This window comes from Crassostrea angulata, chromosome 3, assembly GCF_025612915.1.
Source record: "Crassostrea angulata isolate pt1a10 chromosome 3, ASM2561291v2, whole genome shotgun sequence".
Taxonomy (NCBI): Eukaryota; Metazoa; Mollusca; class Bivalvia; order Ostreida; family Ostreidae; genus Magallana; species Magallana angulata.
The window spans coordinates 41,576,606-41,597,354 of NC_069113.1; the positions used below are offsets into that span (position 1 = coordinate 41,576,606).

The window sequence follows — 20,749 nt, forward strand, 5'->3', positions numbered from 1 at the left end:
ATGGCATTTTTATTTACTTGTATTATACTTACAATGAATTGCATGTATTCAGTCATTATGATATTTTATTGAATATATTTTTGGGAGTTGATGTAATGAGTTCTTAAGCATTGTCCTTCAAGGAAACTCATTTATAGATACCTTGTAAATAGTCAGATTTTAAATGGTACGAACAATTTAGATATTATTTGAAGTCGTACATTTTATGTATTCCTATGCCAGAGTCCAAAATAGTCTTGTTCAACCAGACGCTCGGCTGTCTCCGTAAATCTCCGACAAGCATAGAGTCTCTCTTGCTTGTTGGAGATGAACGGATACAGCTGAGAGTCTGGTTGAATGAGAGTAGAGTTCAATTTTGCTTGGATCCATACAATTTCTCATAACTATTTCAATTACTAAAACATAGTTTGATGGAATAATTCTTTGAGTATTACACAACATGATTGATAGTGGATTTTCACGAAATTCCTGTAGGATTCATATTATAAAAATGTGCGTAATTCAAATACTTGTACGAATTTACTTGCCATGCAAAATAACATATCGTTGATTTTAAAATAAATAACAATCAATAAAATCAACTCCCGTCAGTACTTCAGTACTATGATTAATCATGCAGTTGAAATTGCATGGTCATGGAAGAAAAGTTTCTAAGAAATGTCATGAAAAGAACATGAACTTTGGTATTTTGGTGCCCTGGAAATTTACCATAGGATCTAAATTACCTGTTATTCATTCAACATAACATGCTAGTGAACAAAATTATCCAAGTGAATAAATTAGTCAAGAGTTTATTTGTTTTACTGGTAATTATTACCAGAAAATAGGTAAGGTTTATGATTTTGTAACTTTTTCTAAAGGGATTGTAATTAATATGATTATAAGATGCTATTTTTGTCCTGATTTTATTTTTGTTCATTTCATTCAGGTTCTCTTATAAGGGAATTTAAAACAGTAAATTATTATTGAATTGTATTGGAGTATAAATGTACGTAGTAGTTAAGAGGGGAAATTACGAAGTAGTGAAATTGATTTTTACTGCAATTGGGCTGAAATAGCATGGGTCAAATTCAATTCTGTATCTGATACTACAGGTATATCATAATTATTTATAGCTCGAGGAATTTTGGAGGAAATTCTGGCTGCTGATGGATCCCCTCGCAGGGATGTGCCGGAGCCCACAAAGTACCAGGATAAAGACAAGTAAGATCTTATCTATAAATAATCATATTTCAGAAACTGTTCTTTTCATTGAACATTCTAGATTGGGCAAAAATTTACCTTGGAATGAAATTATTTTCCTAGTTGAATTTTTCTATGAAAAGTAAAGTGTATGTATATACATGTAAATATATATTAAATAATTCTATTCATGAATGGCTGTAGTAATGATTTCCTAAAAATGCTGGTATATGCATTATAGAAACAAGATAAGTGCTATTGTGATTCTATTTACATTTAGTAAAAGTACCAATATAAATACATTTAACTTCCTGAATGAAATATATAACTGTGAAAGTGATTTTCAGAAATTTCAAGGCTTTTTGAAAAATTAAAATTTGATTATCTCCACTTTGAACAGAATTGAACTTTACCAGTCACCACAAACATAAAAACAATTGATTCGAGGAAAATGAATTAACCTAACTTGCCACCAGGGAAAAAGTACACAACTACTAAGTAGATATTAAAGTAATAATAATTTCCAAAAATGTTTCAAGGACGTGTATGATTGATACTTGTACATGCTACGCAGATTCCAGATATTTATAGTGCATATAATTTTTTCCAATAATTATAATTAGTAAACTATGCAGATTCCAGATATTTACATTGCATATAATTTTCCCCAATTATTAGAATTGTTGTACAGATTTAAAATTCTTGGCATATTAATAGTTGTACTTTATGAATCCACTGTGACACACTTTGCATGTACATTGTATGTGTACTCGCATTGATACTGTAGATTCATTATTTTACGGGAGTACTTATTTCTGTTGTTTTGTTTCAAATTGAGAGAATTTAAAATAGCGAGTGCTGAACTTTTATTGTAACTTCATAACTAATAACTGTCAGAAAATAAAAGTGAGATCTTTAAATATGTGACAGATAATTCTCACAATTTCATGCAGATATCATTCCACAATTTTGATTAGGAATTTACAGCAACACTGGAATCAATAATGAATCTATGGTTAAAATTAAACACATTTATCATTCCAAGTGGAAGTTGAATCTCAACTTTTAATTACATTCACCTTGGTATATTCATGAGCAGATGCACGGATATAGACGGGAAGGACACCCCCTCCCCCCCCCCCCCCCCCACCCCCCTTAATAAGTACACATTGTAAAATTGCAGAAAAAGGGCCTCAGACCCGACCCCCCCCCCCGGGGGGAAAATTTTCTGAATTTGTATGTAAATCTTTTTAAGTATATATACATGTATAATGTATTAATTAAGAGTTATTTAAGTTCCTGAAACATTGATTTTATCTCTGTTATATCCTAAAGTACCTGAATACAAAAATGGTGATTAGAAGGATTTAAAGACATTTCCATGGTTGTTAGAATTTTAACAATGTTATTCAGTCATCCGACTGTTGCATTTTAAATTTTAAAATTATTTTATTTACATTGATTTGTACTGGAATATTCAACATTTCAATTTGCTTGCATTTAAGAAGTATATGCAAATTCTTTGCTAACCTATAATCTAAAGCACATTCTTATGAAGGTGAGCATCCAGAAGAGACTACCTATGCATGTATGTACTACATATTGGTGTATATATTAACAGATTGGCAAGAAGCCATGTTGATTTCACAGATAGTGATCTTTGTGGTTAGTACAGAAGCACTCATGGGTTTATTGTGTATCTGCATAATGTAGTAAAGTATAGATATATACACAGATAAGCACAGTACACAAGCCAAGCAGGAAGAAATATTAAATGTTCCCGATTGATAAAAATATAACATAAAGAAGTTACGATGATTGGTTGGAGAATATCATAATTTTGTAAAATTATAGTGTGCAGTCTTAGTCATAAAAAGATTTCAATAGAATGTAAATTTCATGCATATGCCCAATGAGACTGTTAGGTGTAAATTACCTCTCTACTTCTATCAAATTTTAAAGATAGGGAACTCTAATTTTTGGATGAATAGAAAAGATTTTGATAGCTCTATTACATTTATTTAGAATTTTTAATGATTGTCACATGTATGGCTGGTATGTGCATTGTTACATATATCTTCATGATTCTTTCATCACTACAAAGTTGGAAGAAGCAATTCTAACAATTATTGACTACAGATTACAATTATGAAAAAAAAATATCCAGTTGAGTTGAAGATAAGGTAATTTGTCTTTTAATTAAATTTAGCCTCAATATTACTGTTCCTTTTCAAATTATTTTACAAAGGACCTTTTATTGGTTCTAAAACGGGAATTGTCTTTAACAAAATGATAGAAAAAGACCTTTAGAAGTGCGAACACTAGGGGTAATTAAAGAAAGCTAGTGATTTGTGTGTCTGCTGTAGTATGCAGTACATCAGATCATGATCACCTCCGCAGAACTCCTCCAGTGGTGGCCGATTAACTGACACCCACTTGTAGACTGTAGATTATTAACGGGATGCCATGTCACGGAACCCCAGAGATCACGTAGGAACAATTCCTGAAGACTGTCACGTGTTCCTTACTTTTTGACCTACTGTCTGTCCTTTAATGTAGATTCTAAGATATGTTTCCTTGAAAATTATGGGTAGAAAAGAGGAGTAAAAGGGTTATGCTGAGGAAACGAATTGTACAGCACTGTAAATTCAATTCTAGTCTGCTTAAGGCCGTGCAATATGACACTGACAGGGATTATACTTGGTAGTCATGGAAACTACCTAAAGTACTCTTACACAGCTTCAGGTACCGGTAGTCACGACTCGGCTCCATATATTCACTCTTAAATCACTACATTGCAGACTACCTTATGGAACAATAGGGGTACTGAAGCAAAAGATGCTCTGCTATAAAGAATTTTTATTTTTTCACTCATCTTCTTAACATTAAGGGCGTGTGACTATGTACCTTCCTATGTAATGCAATTTGCATTGTAAAGATGCACCAAAATCTGTTGTATTGTTTGAAGCGTTGGTGTTTAAAAGAACTAAACATGACAACCACTGAATTTTAGTTTTAGATGTCACAAGGCTGTAAATGAAAAAAATAATTCCATCATCAAGTTTACTAGGCCACCATAAACAAAAGGAAAATAAGGAGGGATGAATTTTGAGCTTGATGAGATGAAAATTTGATTGGTAATATGATCAAAGTCTTTAAAACCTGTGACTATATATTTTAATGTTAATTTTTAGCATTTTGACTCAATAAAACCAAGGTTTTATATAGTCTTGCAGAATATAAAATACCTTATTATTTTATTTGAGGAAAAATTTACCATATACAACTGTGAAAATAATTAATGTTGTCAAATAAATTTTGAAGCAAAAAAATTACTCCGTTACTGAGTGTTATATATTGATTCAAATGTATAACCACTCGGCAATAGAAATGTTCTCCTCACAACAAAACATACGAAAGCTTTGTTTAACCCTTTAAATTTCAATGTAACCAAGATCCAGAGCTATGCAGAGAGTCCATAAATTATTCATTTCCGTGTGCATGTGGGTGTGTTTGTGTGACATTGTCCCTCCAATATACTTGGCCTGAGGGTACTTATCAATGAATGTAATCCCCGTCATTTGCACACTAATAGTTCCTCACTACCATGACCCTTTGACCCCGAACGTCTCATCCCCAGCAAATCCAGCTGGTGTAATGAGTCACAAATCCTGTCAGATATGGGAGAGAAGTGACATTGAAAAGCAAACAAATGCTAAAGACATTTAATCAACATCCAGTTCAATATCATTTCCAAAGTGATAAAATCTTACGTGTTTCATTGATGTTAACACAACTGGCTACACTCCATACTCATTAAATAGCTCTCTGATTTGTTTAATTTGAAATGGGGAGGTGGCTAACGGAACATGTCTTAATTGTGCCTTATTTGGTATGTAGGACCCCTAGAAAAGACCTAGTTGTGTCTTGTGGACACAAGTGTTATACTTGACTCTAATAGCGAGCGCAGCTCGCCGGCGCGCAGCGCCGGCGCGAAGCGAGCTCTACCGGCAAGGCGTGTGTGAATAGAAAATTCGGACTATAGTTGCACATTCATTCAACGGATTTTTTTGGCGTCAGTAAATCGGACCAGTAATGCATCGTTTTAATCATCCCAGTAGTTCCCTGTAATCATGGCAATTTTTATCACTTCACACTCTCACGAGAATCAGCAAGACAAATTTAGACAGTAAAAACAATAACGATGTAAGCGACATACAGTCAATGTTACCTCTAAAGTTCACCTCAGTACACTTTCAATCGAAAATAATCGTGTGACGTCACAAACGTTTACACATTGATCCGATATATTTTTTCGGAGTCAGTAAATTTTGACCCACAATTCATAGTACCAATGGGTTTCCAACCTCACGTTCCAACATCACGTTCTCTCGAGAATCAAAGTAAAACCTTTGAAAAGTTTATATAAGGTGTAATTTTAAGAACATCATGTTTTTTAAGTAAATAAAACAGTATACTTCGCATACTTTTATTTCTCAGGGGAGTTTTAAAGAGTAAGATGACACTTAACCAACGTCAGCTTTGACGTCACAATAAGCACTGATAAGGGGAAATTACTCTAATTAAAGTTATTGTAAATCTGCTGAAATGACCAAAATCCTCTCAAAATCTTGCAAAGGCTAAGATAAAGAACAGCTGACGAATAAGGACATTTCTTCAGATACAGGAAACAGTTGTAAATTGCACTAATTTGGATGAATGCTCACAAATATTTTATTCACTATAATTCGGTAATTTCCTGAAACGTAACGTTATACGTAGCAGCGCCTTTTTTTAAAGGGGGTGGGTGGGTGGATGGCAGCCTCATCCAAAAAATCTTTGCAAGCAAAAAGAAAAATAAATCATGAAAATTCTAATCCTTCAGCTCTTTAGCAGTTCAATGGTTTCTTTATATTTTCACTTCAATTTATTACATGCGGGGGGGGGGGGGGGGGGGGGGGGGGGAGGGGAGGAGACAACACCATGTTCTTTTAACATGATAAGCAAATATTTTTAAGCGTAAATTAAAAATAAAATTAAACATTAATTATTTTTTTTTAAGTGGAGGGGCAAATCCATGGTAAGTCGATTTTCTATGTATAAATTGACAAAAATGAAAAAAAAATTAGCATGGGGGGAGCTCTATGATGAGTCAAGTTTTATATGTAAGTTTAAGAAAAAATGTCTACTGCAAAAAAAAAGGGGGAATCAATCAATCATAATCACAATCACTTTAAAAGAGGAGATGCAGTGCAATGAATATTTATATATTAAAATCTTTATTATTTAACAACATTGTATCTGAGATTAAACTATTGTTCTACATATAAATAAATAAATTATAACAAATCTTATAAACTATGAATAATGAAAATTTACTGAAAAATAGGTATGTTTTATTTCTTGGCATTCAAATTTCACGTTGTTAATTTTATTTTATTAATTTATTATAATTCATTGTTTGATCACATGCTGTGCTCGCCCCAACGGTCGCACCGTAAAACATATTATTTTTTGAATTGGAAAACAGAATACCAGTATTAGATATTTTACAGTGGCCAAAAAACATTATTTTTCATTTGATCAAAAGGTCCTAGACGTCATTATTTCATGCTTAAAAAATTAGTCTCTAAAAAAACCTCACATAAAATGTTTTATGACATTGCTTGCTAAAGACTCCGGACATCAAAACAAGAGGTCCATGGGTTACAGCTCTCACCATAGCAACGACATTCTTCTCCGACTAACAGCGTACTAATTTTATTTAATATTACTATCTAAAATAATGTTAATTTCATAAAATATTGCCTCCTTTTTCTTCAGAAGAATTATTTTTGAGATAAAATAAATGTAAGTAAAGGGACCTCTCTCAATACTAAATGTCATGGTACCCACTAACTTAAAGCTTCTGTGCATTAGCACGCCGTCGTATTGGTATTTTGGAAGGCCCTTTAGCAAAAGATTTTTAAAAGTGTTCATTTATTTTTGGGAGTTGATTTTAATCAACTCTCCTATGCAGTTACTCTGACAAACCGAAAGTGAAACAGTGTTTGGACCAAAGCACAAATCTTCGCCGCTGACAAGAAATAGTTCTTGAGAATAATTGATAAATCCGAAATAATGTATAAGTCACTATGCTAAAGCATTGTTTTTCAAGGAAACATATTTATAAATACTTGGAAAATAGTCAGATTTTAAATGGTACGAACAATTTAGATATTGTTTGTAGTTGTATGTATTCTTACGCCATAGTTCAATATATAGTCTCGTTCAACTCGACGCTCGGCTGTCTCCGTAAATCTCCGACAAGCAGAGAGTCTCCCTTGCTTGTCGGAGATTAACGGCGACAGCCGAGCGTTTGGTTGAACGAGACGAGAGTTCAAAATTTTCTTGGATCCATAAATTTTCCAGAAATATTTCTATCACTGATACATAGTTTGATTGAATTTATTCTATCTTTTAATATTACTTAACATGATTCATATGGGGTTTTATCAACATTCTTGTGTCGAAAAAGTCCGAAAATTCATATTATAAAAATGTGTGTAATTTAAATACAGATTAGAAACATCCTGTACTTGTCATGCACAATAACATATCCTTGATTTAAAAAAAAATAACCATAGTATTTGGTACATGTACATGTTTTACCAATTATCTGGTTTTAGAGAGGATGATTTAACACATTTCTTAATTAATTCCCCTTGACAAGGGTCTAAGGAATCACGAAAGCCCGTAACCCTCGAATGTCCTGTGCCAAATGTTGGTAGAAATGGACTCAGAATTAACGTCGAAACTGACGGACGCCGGACGTTTGGCTCAGGTGAGCTAAAACTGCGACTAAAGCCATTGTACCAATTAAACCTGTCAATCGCTTTAGAAGTGTGAAGCCCAGAATTCCCCCGGATTGCAATCAGCATTGAGTTTTGGGTATAATTGGGTCATTCAACGTTGTCGGCCCCGAGTCAAATGGTGGAGACTTCCTGTTATTAAAAGTCTCCGCGCGTCTTATCATGAGCGCAGTAGGGGGTCTCAGGAAGTCGTTATATAACAGAAATGGGACAAATTTGAATATTGAATGTTGATCAGAAATGCACACTTTGGCCAAAGGCTTACTTAAGAAAGTACGGGTCACATTAAGATGGTAATGTTGATGAAAGTACATCATATTCCTAATATATCTTATTGATTTTTTTTTTCAATTTGAAGTTTAATAAAAACAGTTAAAATTTTTAAAGAAAGACCAGAACTGTAAAAGCTACAGCGGCTTTTGAACTCATTTCTCGCAGACCAGTGTAGCTGCTTGTTACCATTTGCGCTTCACCTTTAGACAACAAGAATTTAAAAGAAAATTATAAGATTATACTGAATTTTATATATTTATTTTGAAAGAAAATGCACAATATGAAGGGGTCCATTATATATATAGAATATGTGTATGAAGTGTCTTTCTGTTAACGACATTTGTATAATGGTTCAGATATAGTCGAGAAGAAAATCAAAATTTCATCTGATCATTAACACCCCTCGTCTCGTAGTGATGCCCATAATGCGATGTTTGACGAGACTTCTCTCCAAAAATATCCTGAATCGTTCAGTTTCATCTTGTACTCTCAGCGGAACAAGCTCTGTATCTGACAGATGTCTTGGACGTGTTTCAAGAGAGCTGCTATTTACGACTCTTCAGACGTCTGTCTTTGAAATGTCCCCCAAAGCGAATCCCCAAGAAGGTGGATGATCTTTTGATTGAGCTATACTAAAAAATAATTATATTATCAAAATCTATACATCGTATTTTTGGATCACAATTGAAAATTTAACATGTTTCTTTATAAGACATACACAGCAAGTAAATAACTATTTTTTTTTATAATTTGTTTACTTACGTATACTCAGTAAATACGGTTCTTTTTTTTCATTTCCTAGAAAAATGCATGCATAGATAGATAGATAGATAGATAGATAGATAGATAGATAGATAGATAGATAGATAGATAGATAGATAGATAGATAGATAGATAGATAGATATGAGAGAGAAAGAGAATGAGAGAGATAGAATCTGAAAATCTTGGCGTGTCTGTTTTAATACCATCTTATTTTATCGACTTGAACCCTATAAAATTTTAATCATGCATGCCCCCTTTGCTTTTTCTGTTTTCATGACAACATGCCATCCCTTCTACATAGGAAAAGCTTTCCTGACATTATTGTCAACAGTTCATATGTATTTTAATATGCAATTTGCATGTCCAAGGCGATTGGATTGCTGAAAAATAATGATTAATTTCTGATCTCTCTTGTCATCTGGACCCTTGAATGGCGTGCGAATGGAGGGACCGCTAATTGCATTCCGTGCCCGAGGTCTATATCTCGTGGTACATTGAGGCAAAGTTGCGTGACTTATCGAAAATGACACAATCTGTTAGCGACGCGCCGATCCCTGTGCAAAATAACCCTCCTATCGGCTGATCTTGGAATCTAAACTTCATAGTACAGAGTATATATATTGTAAACATAGAAGTGTACAGAGTGATGCCGAGAAGGCGAATCAGGTAGCATCAGACAACAGTGACTTACTTTATGGAACAAAACAAGCACACTACACGAAACAAAATAACAAAATAAACCAACCCATATATTCAATATTTTTCTGTCCAGTTTGGCTTTCTGCAACTAAAGAATTGCATTCTTTAGAAAAATAAAATAGTTTGGATACAAAATGGACCCTTGGGTTATCTTAATAGCTGACAGGACAGGTCATTGAACAGCTTCTTATGTTGTATCTACATGTAATTTGAATTCGCTCGGTATTTGTATGAATGTAAGCGAATGAGCACTTGTTCAGAAAGCATTTGTTTAAATTTGATCTCTACCCAGCGTAGTTTTTTGTCAAATTTGAAGATGACTTTAAACTTATACGTAATTTCCTTTACATGACAGCCGAACTAGAAGTGTACATCAATAAATTAGCAGAAAAAATAGAAACCAATAAATCGATTTTTTGGTTGTAAATTAAAAATGATTGCATGATTTAAGCTAAAATAATCCCATGACATTAATATTTACGCGCTTCCGTAGACAAACAGTTTTGAGGACAGTTTTTAGATTTAGATTCAAAGTGTCGTTTTGCAGCTATATTAGTATCGCTTCTGTTAACTTTCGTTTATATGAAGTATCAGTATTGACAATAGCTAATGAAGACTTTAAAATGTTAAAGTATTATGTATTTATTATTAATGAAGAAGACAAGGGTAATAAAAAGTAAAGGTTAAGATGGATTTTATTGGTCTCCCTCAGTACTGCAAAGCTTTCTTAGGACGCTGTGACGTCATTGCCTCCTCAACGATCGCTAAAACAATAGACCCACATACATATATTAGTAGACAGTTTCTTTTACCAGCAGCAATCAAACAACGAGCAAGAGAAAACAAAGTGTGACCTTCACTGATTTCCATGACCTTGTCTGATTCGCTCGAATTTAATTAAATTTGCGACATCTGTAATATATTGCACAGGAGATGCAACGGTGTAACTTGCAAAAAATCAACTTAGACTCAGTGGAAATCGATGGTTGATGAAAATAGAACTACTGGCTAAGTACCAATTATCTAGGGTTGTGACGTCATTTTGAACATTGAACGATTTGTTTCCATGGCGAGAAGAAAATTGGGACACATGCGCCATAGTTCTCACACCGTTTCAATAGATTTTTTTTCCACAATTGATTTTCTGTTTTGAATACAGTTTCTTTTTACAAGATATGGACCCCCTTCTCCGGCTTAATGCGAGGTTATTGATGTGCCCGTCTGTGCTCAAGGTTCATATCGGAAAATCTGGAAACCCCGTGCCCGTCACGAACAGTAAATGACATAAAGACACGCAAATGAACGCGATTTAATTAATTCTTAGCAAGGAAATACGTTTACGGCACGAACAACCTCCATTTTATCAACACAACTTTTTCCGATTTTCATGCCGAAGCATATAACTCAAGAATACACCAATTACTGCATGTAAATTTTATCCAGGGACATGTTATTGCTGGTATAGTATACAGCAGTTATCGCGTGTTGACCCGTTGTTTAGGAAGGGAATTCTTTGTCTCGAGCAGTTTAAAGAAAAGCCACCTTTTGGTGAAGACGTGTCAGTTTGATTTAAAGCATATCATAACAAAATACGCCAGAGCCGATTGATAATTATGCGGTCTTTGGTCACCAAGAGATGAATGAATAGCCGAGAATTCTCTTAGGTTTGCGTGACACTCTATTATTTTTTTTTCCTGATGTCTCCATCGGATCTCCTCGCTAGTACATTTGGAATCCAATTACTGTTGCGTGCAGAGGCAATATGGATGGGTTTTTCCGGTGAACAGCGCATTGTGCAAAAGTATAATGTGTCTATCGGCAGAATAACTGTCGACTGTGCAAGCCATACGTGAAGGATGATTGAGTTTTAAGTATTGGGAAATCCGCATGCGCAAGAATGTTCTGTATTGTTGATTTTCAAGTGGATGGCGGTTTTGTTGACATTCGTGTGTACGATGCGTTAGAGTGTTGACGTACGAAGAAAACGTTGTGAGAGATAATACATGGTGATTCTTCGGTGAACTAAAAAAGATTAAAACAATGTCAATGCCTCACCGTACGCAGAGACAACAATGTTACTTGTGCGATTTACCCCGCATGCCATGGGCAATGCTGCACGACTTTTCCGAGCCGGTATGTCGTGGGTGTGTCAACTATGAAGGTGCAGATAGGATAGAAATGGTACTGGAGAGTGCACGGAGTATGAAGAGGTCGCATGGATTCCACGAGAGTCGCCAGTCAGTGAAACACCACGGACTGCCTCCCCAGAGGACTGCCATTGACCAGCATGGGTCCATTGACCACCCACGTGGCCACCCGCCCCTCGAGCGTTACGACAGCCGGTCTAGAGCCATGATGAGTGACTATAATACGCCGCCACAGAACCATTCTAACGGTGGTGTCCCGGGGCGGGTCGAGGATCAAATGCAAGAGCACCACCGCGCGTCCAACATGCCGATGTCGTCGGCTCGAGCAGTGTCAGCGGTGTTTCCCATACACCATCTTCCGGACCACAATGCCAGGTTTTGCGCACACCCCCAGGGCAGACCAGGGTACGTACCCAACCCAAACGTCGCTTCAATGGGCAGTCACAGTCTGCAGCATACAAAGAAACGTAGCGCGGACCATGATGATGATGATGCTTCAGGCAACCATCATGAGGATAACATTTTCAAATTTACTTCGCCGGAAGATATGGCGAAGCGTCCACAAATTGTCCGCGAAACAATTGCAGCCTTGTCGTCAGCAGTTCCGTTTGAAATTCGATTCAAGAAAGACTATCATTTTGTTGGACGTGTCTTTGCATTTGATTCAACTTCGAAAAATGGTGTCGATTTTGAGTTGAAGGTGTTCATGGAGTACCCTCTTGGTTCAGGTAATATTTACAACAGTGCATCAAGTGTTGTAAAACAAATGCACGTAGACAGCATGAAAGATGTGGGCAAAGGGCTCTCATCTGGTTACAAGTATTTGGAGTACGAAATGAAGCATAATTCGAATGACTGGAAAGTTTTAAGTGAGCTTTTATCAGAAACTGTAAGGTTTTTCAAAGAAGCTGTTAAACCTGAAATAATTCCATCTCCCTACCACAACCCAAGTTTACCACCCTTGCCAACACCGAACACACGGCCACATGTTCCTCTTGCACACACCCGAAGTCAGGGGTCCCATGGATCTTTTGAGGGACAGTCTAAGAAGAGGAAGGCGTCCCCTGAACCGGATAACGATTTTGGAGAGCAAAGGAAGCGTCAGCAATGGATTCAAAGCCAATCGGAGGCGCTGAAGATGACCATGAATTCCACGGGGTACGGGTCTGCTGGATCCTCGTCGACCTCCCCATCAAGTAACCACACCCCTACTCCACCAGAGGGCGCTACAATGAACGGCCCCTCGCCAATGGCTGCCTTGATGAACGTTACCGATAACATCACTTCCGGTCCCGTCTCGCCGAACAACCGGAACTCCCTCACAAATCCGGGTAGTTCGCAAGGAACCTCTGTGGCAAGACGGGGTCCACCAATATCCATCAAAGAAAGTGCCCCGTCTTCGTTGTTGGAGACCAACGTACAAAGCTCAGAGACCTTAAAATGCACACTTTGCCACGAGCGTCTCGAGGACACGCACTTTGTACAGTGTCCGTCAATAAGTGAGCACAAGTTCTGTTTCCCGTGCTCCAGGAATAGCATCAAAATGCAAGGCGCTGGATCAGAGGTGTACTGTCCCAGTGGCAAAAAATGCCCCCTGGTTGGGTCCAACGTTCCCTGGGCTTTCATGCAGGGGGAAATTGCGACAATTCTGGGTGGCGAAGTAAGACCAGACATGAATATCAAAAAGGAACGTGACACGTGACTTTACTAGAAATATTTATGTGACTAAAACCGAAACCCAAAACGGTTTTTGATATTCTCTCTCAGTTTATATTGTCCAAGTATTTCTTGCCTGCAAACAAGAAGATATTCGAGAAGAATATACTTTATCAAAGGAGTTACGGAAGCGTTTTTCGGGCATTGACATTGTGTCCACTGACTTCATTTTTTGTAACATCGGTTAATAGCACAGACGATGAAACTGGTGTTAAGCATGCCTGAATTTCGGACACTTGCGCAAGAAAGCATTGAGACAGTTGTGAAAAATAGATTAAAAGCAAAAGATTGCGTAATTTGCAAATTTTTGTGTGACATTTTTTCATGTTTTTCAACAACTGCCGAGTGCCGTGGTCAGTTCCCGCTCCATTATACACTTGTGGTGTCGTGTTTTATCGAACTTATATGTCTACAATTTGTGCTGCTGTACTACTGTATGATCACAGTTTAGACAAATTTTCAACGCACAGACATTTACTTTTATCGTCGTGATAAATGTTGATATATTGTTTTTATTTTTAAAAGTTGTTTTTATCGTTATGTATGTTAATTATTCGTAAATACAAGAAAATTTCAACACTTTTCTGACGTCTTTCATCCAATTTTAATTAATTGTTTGCATTTTCACAGAAATAATTATTACGTTCTACATGTAGGAATAAATAGTTATTACGTTTTACACTTATATAAATATTGTCGTCTGCTTAGCGCGTGGAGTCTCGAAGTCATTGAATCTCCTTCAACGATTTCCATAAGTTTTGCAATAGTAACCTACTTATATACGACAACAAGGTTTCTTTTGTTGCAGCCAGCGAGATGTATTTCGTGTATACATTAACTTATCGCTCAAACTTACAAATTATATTTAGCATATACTACTTAAGTTATTAAAAAAGAAAGGAAATACGTAGTATTGATAAAGGATGAAATAAATTCAGAAAGGCATTAATTCGAGCGTTCTTTTCCGTTCACATACATCAAGTAGTATTAGAATTGCGAAGAAGAAAAAAAACATCACGTGTAATAAGATAAATTGAACACGTGCATGGAATACTAATGCTGGAAGAAAACGTAACTAAAGGTGGGCACATTACTGTCTCGTTTTTGGTTTATATACGTTTAAAAAAAAGTAAAACTGTTTTTATTAATATATTTAAAAAACAAAACAAAAATCGGAAGATAAAGGAAATGCCTCACGAACTTGGACACTTGAGAATTCGCACCTGAGGTCCGATGTTTGCAGAGGGTTAGCGGGCCAAACATATCGCAGATGCGCATTTCCTCTGCGTATGGTGACGCACGTTACAATTTATTGTAGCGATATTTATTTTAGACTACCTTGAGTCATAAAAAGTTGGCTAACAGCGGAGCGCAAATTTGTCGTCACGTCTCTACACAATTAAAAAATTTAAAGAGCCGCACTATCATGAAGTCACAGTGCCAGAGATGCTGTGCTATTTCTTTACTTTGAAAAATTAATAAGATATTATATATGAATTTGATAACTGTATGATTTGCCATTAATGCATCTGTTGTGAATGCACCCCAACCCTACATATAGAAGAAATCAATTCTCTCTCTTTCCCTCTTTCTCTCTCAGATATATAAAAAAAAATTAATATGTGGATCAGTTATGGAATATTTTACTTATCTTTGTAAGTTTAGAAAAATTGGGAAAAGTCTCCCATTCCAATGAAACCCAGACCCTAGTAACACAAGACCATATTATATCTGGAGGCCTGTCAAGAACAGAGAAGAATTGATTGCTTGTAAATCTAACATTCGGAAATTTTTTAGAAAGTTTTATCTGTTATGCCAGTTCAAGTCTAGCTTTTTATTAATCTGGATTTCAGAGTTTTCCTTAGAAATAGTTTCGTTGTCCCGACCAGTGGGCTGGTGTATTATTTTAGAAATAACTGTAAAAGGCTAGTGCTTGACCCTCACTTTTCATCCAAAAAGATTTCAAGTATCTTTTTTTATTTGCTCTATGAGAAACGTAAGAGCATGAAAGGGTAATTGGTTGTTTTGATGCTACACAAATATTTATAGAAGACTTCATACCAGTAAAGAACTGCGATTTTAAACTGTCTGTTTTCATTACTGCTTTTAAATCAGTATGTGCATGCATATAAAATACTTATCTAGCTATATAAATCATATCATGCAATTAAGGAAGAAAAGAAAGATATTTATTGTGTATGTTAGCCATGATATTTCATTCTTTTTTTTTAAACTTTTTTTTTTATCTGATAATAAAACTTCAAAGTGATTAATGATGAAAGTACCTCTAGCTTTAGTTGACCTACAATCTACATTGCTAAATTCAGTTTTATTCATTCTTTCCTGTTTTATTTCCTTAAAAAAATAAGAAAATTGCAAAATAAAAAAAAATAAATATTGAATATAGGAGCAGGAAGTGCATGTTGATAGGGACAACCGAGATCCACACAAAATCTTTCTGCTGATATTAGGAGTCTATAACTAGCTTGCTTGTGACAGATTATTTCCCGGGAATTCCGGTGTTGCTAGAACTCCACACTTATCAGAATTAATCAGTTGCCTGGTATTATACTGTGCTAGGAATCAACTTATTGATACGGCATAACTCAAGTCATTGTCTACGTACCCTAGGCAAAAACTTTCTGCGTAGGATTCCACCAAAAGGACGCTTTCCCTATAATGGGACGTGTTTAATTTTCCCCTGTTGCAGCTTTAGAAAAAAAATGCCCCGGTGCTGTTTATGGAGTGTTTTAATGTTTTTATTATACCGTAATTTCAAAGCGAGGGTAAAAGTTAATATCTTTATGCTCTTTCTAAAAGCAAATTCAAATTACAAGTTTGCAGCTGAAACGTGACACCTTTTCTCTCTCTGGAGAAAAAGAGGTGGAGTGCGCTGTTGATATGTAATGCGCTGCAAAATGGAGGCTTTTATTGGGTGATTGGATACACATTCCTCGTTAAAAGGATTGGAGCAAAATTTGTATGAATTCTCCATCCGATTAGAATGTCATAGCTGGAATTTGATCTCTCATTAAAATTGATTACTTTATTTTTATGATTATCAATACCAGTGTGATTCTTTGACATGGGTATATTTTTAATAATTTGAATATTTCATTATTAAAAAATTGATTCACTTTTTTTAAAACGTTGGTATTAAAAAATGTTATCAAGGTATTATTCAAAGAATATGCTATAAACTTACACACATGACCTTAAATTCTCTTTGAATATCAAGTTAAACATTTCAACAGAGATAATTTAGGAATTATTCTGATTGTAATTCATGTCAATTTCATATGACTCTGAAATGCTATATTCAACTCTTTATGAAATGAAATGAATTCTTACCTGTAACCCTTGCCCCACCATTTAATACATGCTTCTGTTATTTGATAACCCTTTATGAACACCTTTAGGTTATCTGAGGCAAAGGCTCAATTTGTCATCAGTGTCTTATGCCCCAATCATGTATTTGGCGATATAATGTCCATCTTTTTATCCCTCTAACTTTTGTTCATCCTGTCCATCTTTCATACCTTAAAATTACCACAGTTTCAAAGATAATTTTTTTTTAGATATTACATGTGTAATCAAACTTGAACCAAAGATACATTTTGATTAGATCAATTCAACCTTTGTCTAATATTTAGACTTTGACTTTCCATATACATGTATAAGAAAGAAAATGTAACAGAAATGACCCAAAATTTCATTACTCAGGTGAGCAATTAGGCCCACATGCATCATGTTTCACTAATATTTGCAGTAATCAAGCTAAACTGAATTATTGTATTCTGTAATATACATGTTCAAATATTAAAAACTTTAAAGGCTTTAATTTAAGCAATAAGTTGGATTTGTGGCACATTGCTGTATCTTTTTTCTATGATTCCAATAACATTATTTTGTATCTGGCAAATTTGCAAAACATATAACACCGCAGGAAAATCCACTCTATTGTCAGCAAACAAGTAGAATTCAAAATGCATGAAAGGGCCAACTGTTTTTCATGTAAAATATTTCAAAAGTTCATTTTGGGCATTAATGTCGCAAATTTATTCGTCAATACACTGTGAAATCAAGTGTAATTTTCACAGGAAATGTGTTTGAAAAATTGTTAGTATGCACACCTTCGTGGTGATGGCAAATTTGTTTGATGGTTGAAATATCGTCAGAAGTTCCATGTACTTAAGGTGTTGTCGTGACCCAATCATCACTTTCCCTAATGAACATTACATAAATAAAAAAAAGTCTACAATGAAAAGTCGTCATCTGAGCGATGTGAGAGAAGCGTGATTTATGGGCAATCAGCGTAAAAAAAATAGCAGCACAAATGACAGCAACGATTTGGTGTCAGACATTATAAATGTTTTTATCACTGTTAAGTGATTGTTTAAATTGCATGGCAAAGAAAATTTGTTGCTTGAAGAAAGTTGCAGCATATGTTCTGTTTGGGTAAAAAAAAAGAAATGGCATATTATTTTTTTTTCCTTGTCGCTAAAAGAAAATTGCAACTTTTTTATTAGAAAAAGAAGAGAGGCTTGAATTTGTGTACTTTTTTTTATTGTGTCTAAGGCTTTTTAGAATGCAGAACATGTAATTAGTACAAACAGCATGGAAGTAAAGAAAGACATGAATGGAAATTACACACCATCTTGTTTTCTACCAAACATGGCATATTGAAAAATGATCCTCTAATTTATATGCAAGGCATGTCCTGGTGCTTAGAAAGGAATGGTGCAAACACTCATTAAGTATTCAAGAGCAGAACTTACACCAGATTTCATTCAAGTCTGACAAATCATTTTAACTCCATTATGTGTGTTTTTTGACGAGCATTTGGAGTCTGCAGTAATATAAGAGCTAGGAGTCATGCATCTCTTGGGTCTATACTAACAAGCATTCAGTGCTGCAAGGGATTGAGCGGTCAACACTGAATCAATGTTATTTATTTCATTAGCAGCACCAGAATACATTTAAAATATACGATCTGCAAAATCAAGTGTTTTCAATTTTGAATCATTCTCTGGTGAATGAACTACTGATCGAGTTTCTTAAATCCAATAAGTTCAGATATAGTCTGTCTCATTATCATATCAATAGAATTTATGTCAAATTATTTTGAAATAGCCCTTTTAAAGAAATTTCCCAATCCTGTTCTCTTTACATGTAAACACTAAAGGATATGCTTCCAAAACATGTTTATTGTATTCCAGCAAACTGAAACTTTACCCTGCTTGAATCCAAACTTCAAATATTATTTTTTGTATTGATTAAACAAGCAAACAACCAGCTTTTCAAACAAATAAGTAGAATTTCTTTTCAAAATGATTTTGATTGAGTGTACTTACCTGTAAAAAGTTTGTTACGGTCAGGTTCTTTTTAGCTCACCGAGACGAAGACAAGGAGAGCTTATGCTATACCCTCGGCGTCGGCGGTGGCGTCGGCGTCGGCGTCGGCGTCCGGACCTGGTTAAAGTTTTTGTTGCAGGTCCTGTATCTAAGCTATTACTTGTCCTGTCTTCACCAAACTTGCATGGATGATGCATCTGGACCTACTTATGGACTTGAAAGACTTGGATGCTGAATCTGGGTCCTAAATTTCAGATGCTGGAGGAGGTTAAGGTTGTTGGACCAGGTTAAAGTTTTTGTTGCAGGTGCCCTTTGATAGCAATATCTTAGTTACTGCTGGTCCGTACTTCACCAAACTTGCATGGATGGTGTGTCTTATGATACTGATGCACCAGACAGGTTTGAGTGCTGAATCTGAGCTATAGGTTGCGGATGCTGGAGGAGGTTAAGGTTTTTGGAGCAGGTTAAAGTTTTTGTTGCAGGTGCCCATTGATAGCAATATCTAAGTTACTACTGGTCCTAACTTCACCAAACTTGTATGAATGATGCGTCTTATGATACTAATGCACCTGACAAGCTTGAATGCTGAATATGAGCAATAGGTTTCGGATGCTGGAAGAGGTTAAGGTTTTTAGAGCTGGTTAAAGTTTTTGTTGCAGTTGCCCTCTGATGATTATATCTTAGTTACTACTGGTCCTAACTTCACCAAACTTGTATGGATGGTGCGTCTTATGATACTGATGCACCTGACAAGCTTGAATGCTGAATCTGAGCAATAGGTTTCGGATGCTGGAGGAGGTTAAGGTTTTAAAAGCTGGTTAAATAAAGTTTTTGAAACAGGTGCCCTCTGATGATGATATCTTAGTTATTACTTGTCCTTACTTCACCAGACTTCCATGGATGGTGTGTCTTATGATACTGATGCACCTGACAGGCTTGAATGCTGAGTGTGAGCCATATGTTTCGGATGCTGGATAAAGTTAAGTTTTTTGGAACAGGTCACAAGTTTAATAGATGATAGTACTATTTCAAACTTGCATAGTTGATTTAACTGTAATATGAATGAATCGCAGAGGTAACTTCAGATGCAGAGCTTGATCTCCATTATCAAGGATGCTAAAAAATAAATCTTAGTTATTACAGGTCCTAACTTCACCAAACTTGAATGTATGGTGTGTCTTATGATACAGATGCACCTGACAGGCATGGATGCTGAATCTGAGCTATAGGTTGCGGATGCTGGAGGAAGTAAAGGTTTTAATTGCTAGTGCCCTCTGATGATGATATCTTAGTTATTACTGGTCCAAACTTCACCAAACTTGCATGGATGATGGGTCTTATGATACCAATGCACCTGATGGGCTTGAATGCTGAATCTCAGCCATAGGTTTCGGATGCTGGATGAGGTTAGTTTTTTGGAACAGTTCACATGTTTTATAGATGAAAGCTTGCATAGTTGATTTAACTTTATTATAAATTAAACGCAGAGGTTGCTTCAGATGCAGAGCCTGATCTCCATTATCAAGGATACTAAAGAAATCTCCTACCTCACTCAAACCAGCTTGATAGATAGATGTGTTTGTTGATAAATGATATAACATGATTCCTATGATATTGTATGATATGAAACAATATTGTTTGATATGATACAATATGATATCATATGTTATATTATAAAAAGTTATACGATATGATATGATATTGTATCAATTTTTGTGATATTTTATGATATGATATTGTATCATGATATTGTTATGTATAGTA

The 20,749-nt window shown here is 35.4% G+C and overlaps 2 protein-coding genes and 1 long non-coding RNA gene across 5 annotated transcripts in view; 2 read left to right on the forward strand and 1 right to left on the reverse strand.

Moving 5' to 3' along the window:
- Positions 1-20,749, forward strand: part of LOC128175314 (TALPID3 protein-like) — a 48,084-nt gene that overhangs the window by 4,210 nt on the left and 23,125 nt on the right. For all 3 annotated transcript variants that reach the window (XM_052840844.1, XM_052840846.1, XM_052840845.1), the window contains exon 8: positions 1,116-1,203. In XM_052840844.1, the coding sequence (XP_052696804.1) occupies positions 1,116-1,203 (88 nt within the window). The remainder of the gene's footprint in view (positions 1-1,115; positions 1,204-20,749) is intronic.
- On the reverse strand, positions 8,549-19,012 carry LOC128175316 (uncharacterized). The gene is made up of 2 exons (XR_008242663.1): positions 16,983-19,012; positions 8,549-8,938 (listed from the first exon to the last, which is right to left on the reverse strand). It is a non-coding gene; the product is annotated as an uncharacterized LOC128175316 (long non-coding RNA).
- On the forward strand, positions 10,443-14,213 carry LOC128175315 (probable E3 ubiquitin-protein ligase IRF2BPL). The gene has a single exon (XM_052840848.1). It carries the CDS (start codon positions 11,809-11,811, stop codon positions 13,615-13,617), a length of 1,809 nt encoding a protein of 602 aa, XP_052696808.1. The 5' UTR covers positions 10,443-11,808; the 3' UTR covers positions 13,618-14,213.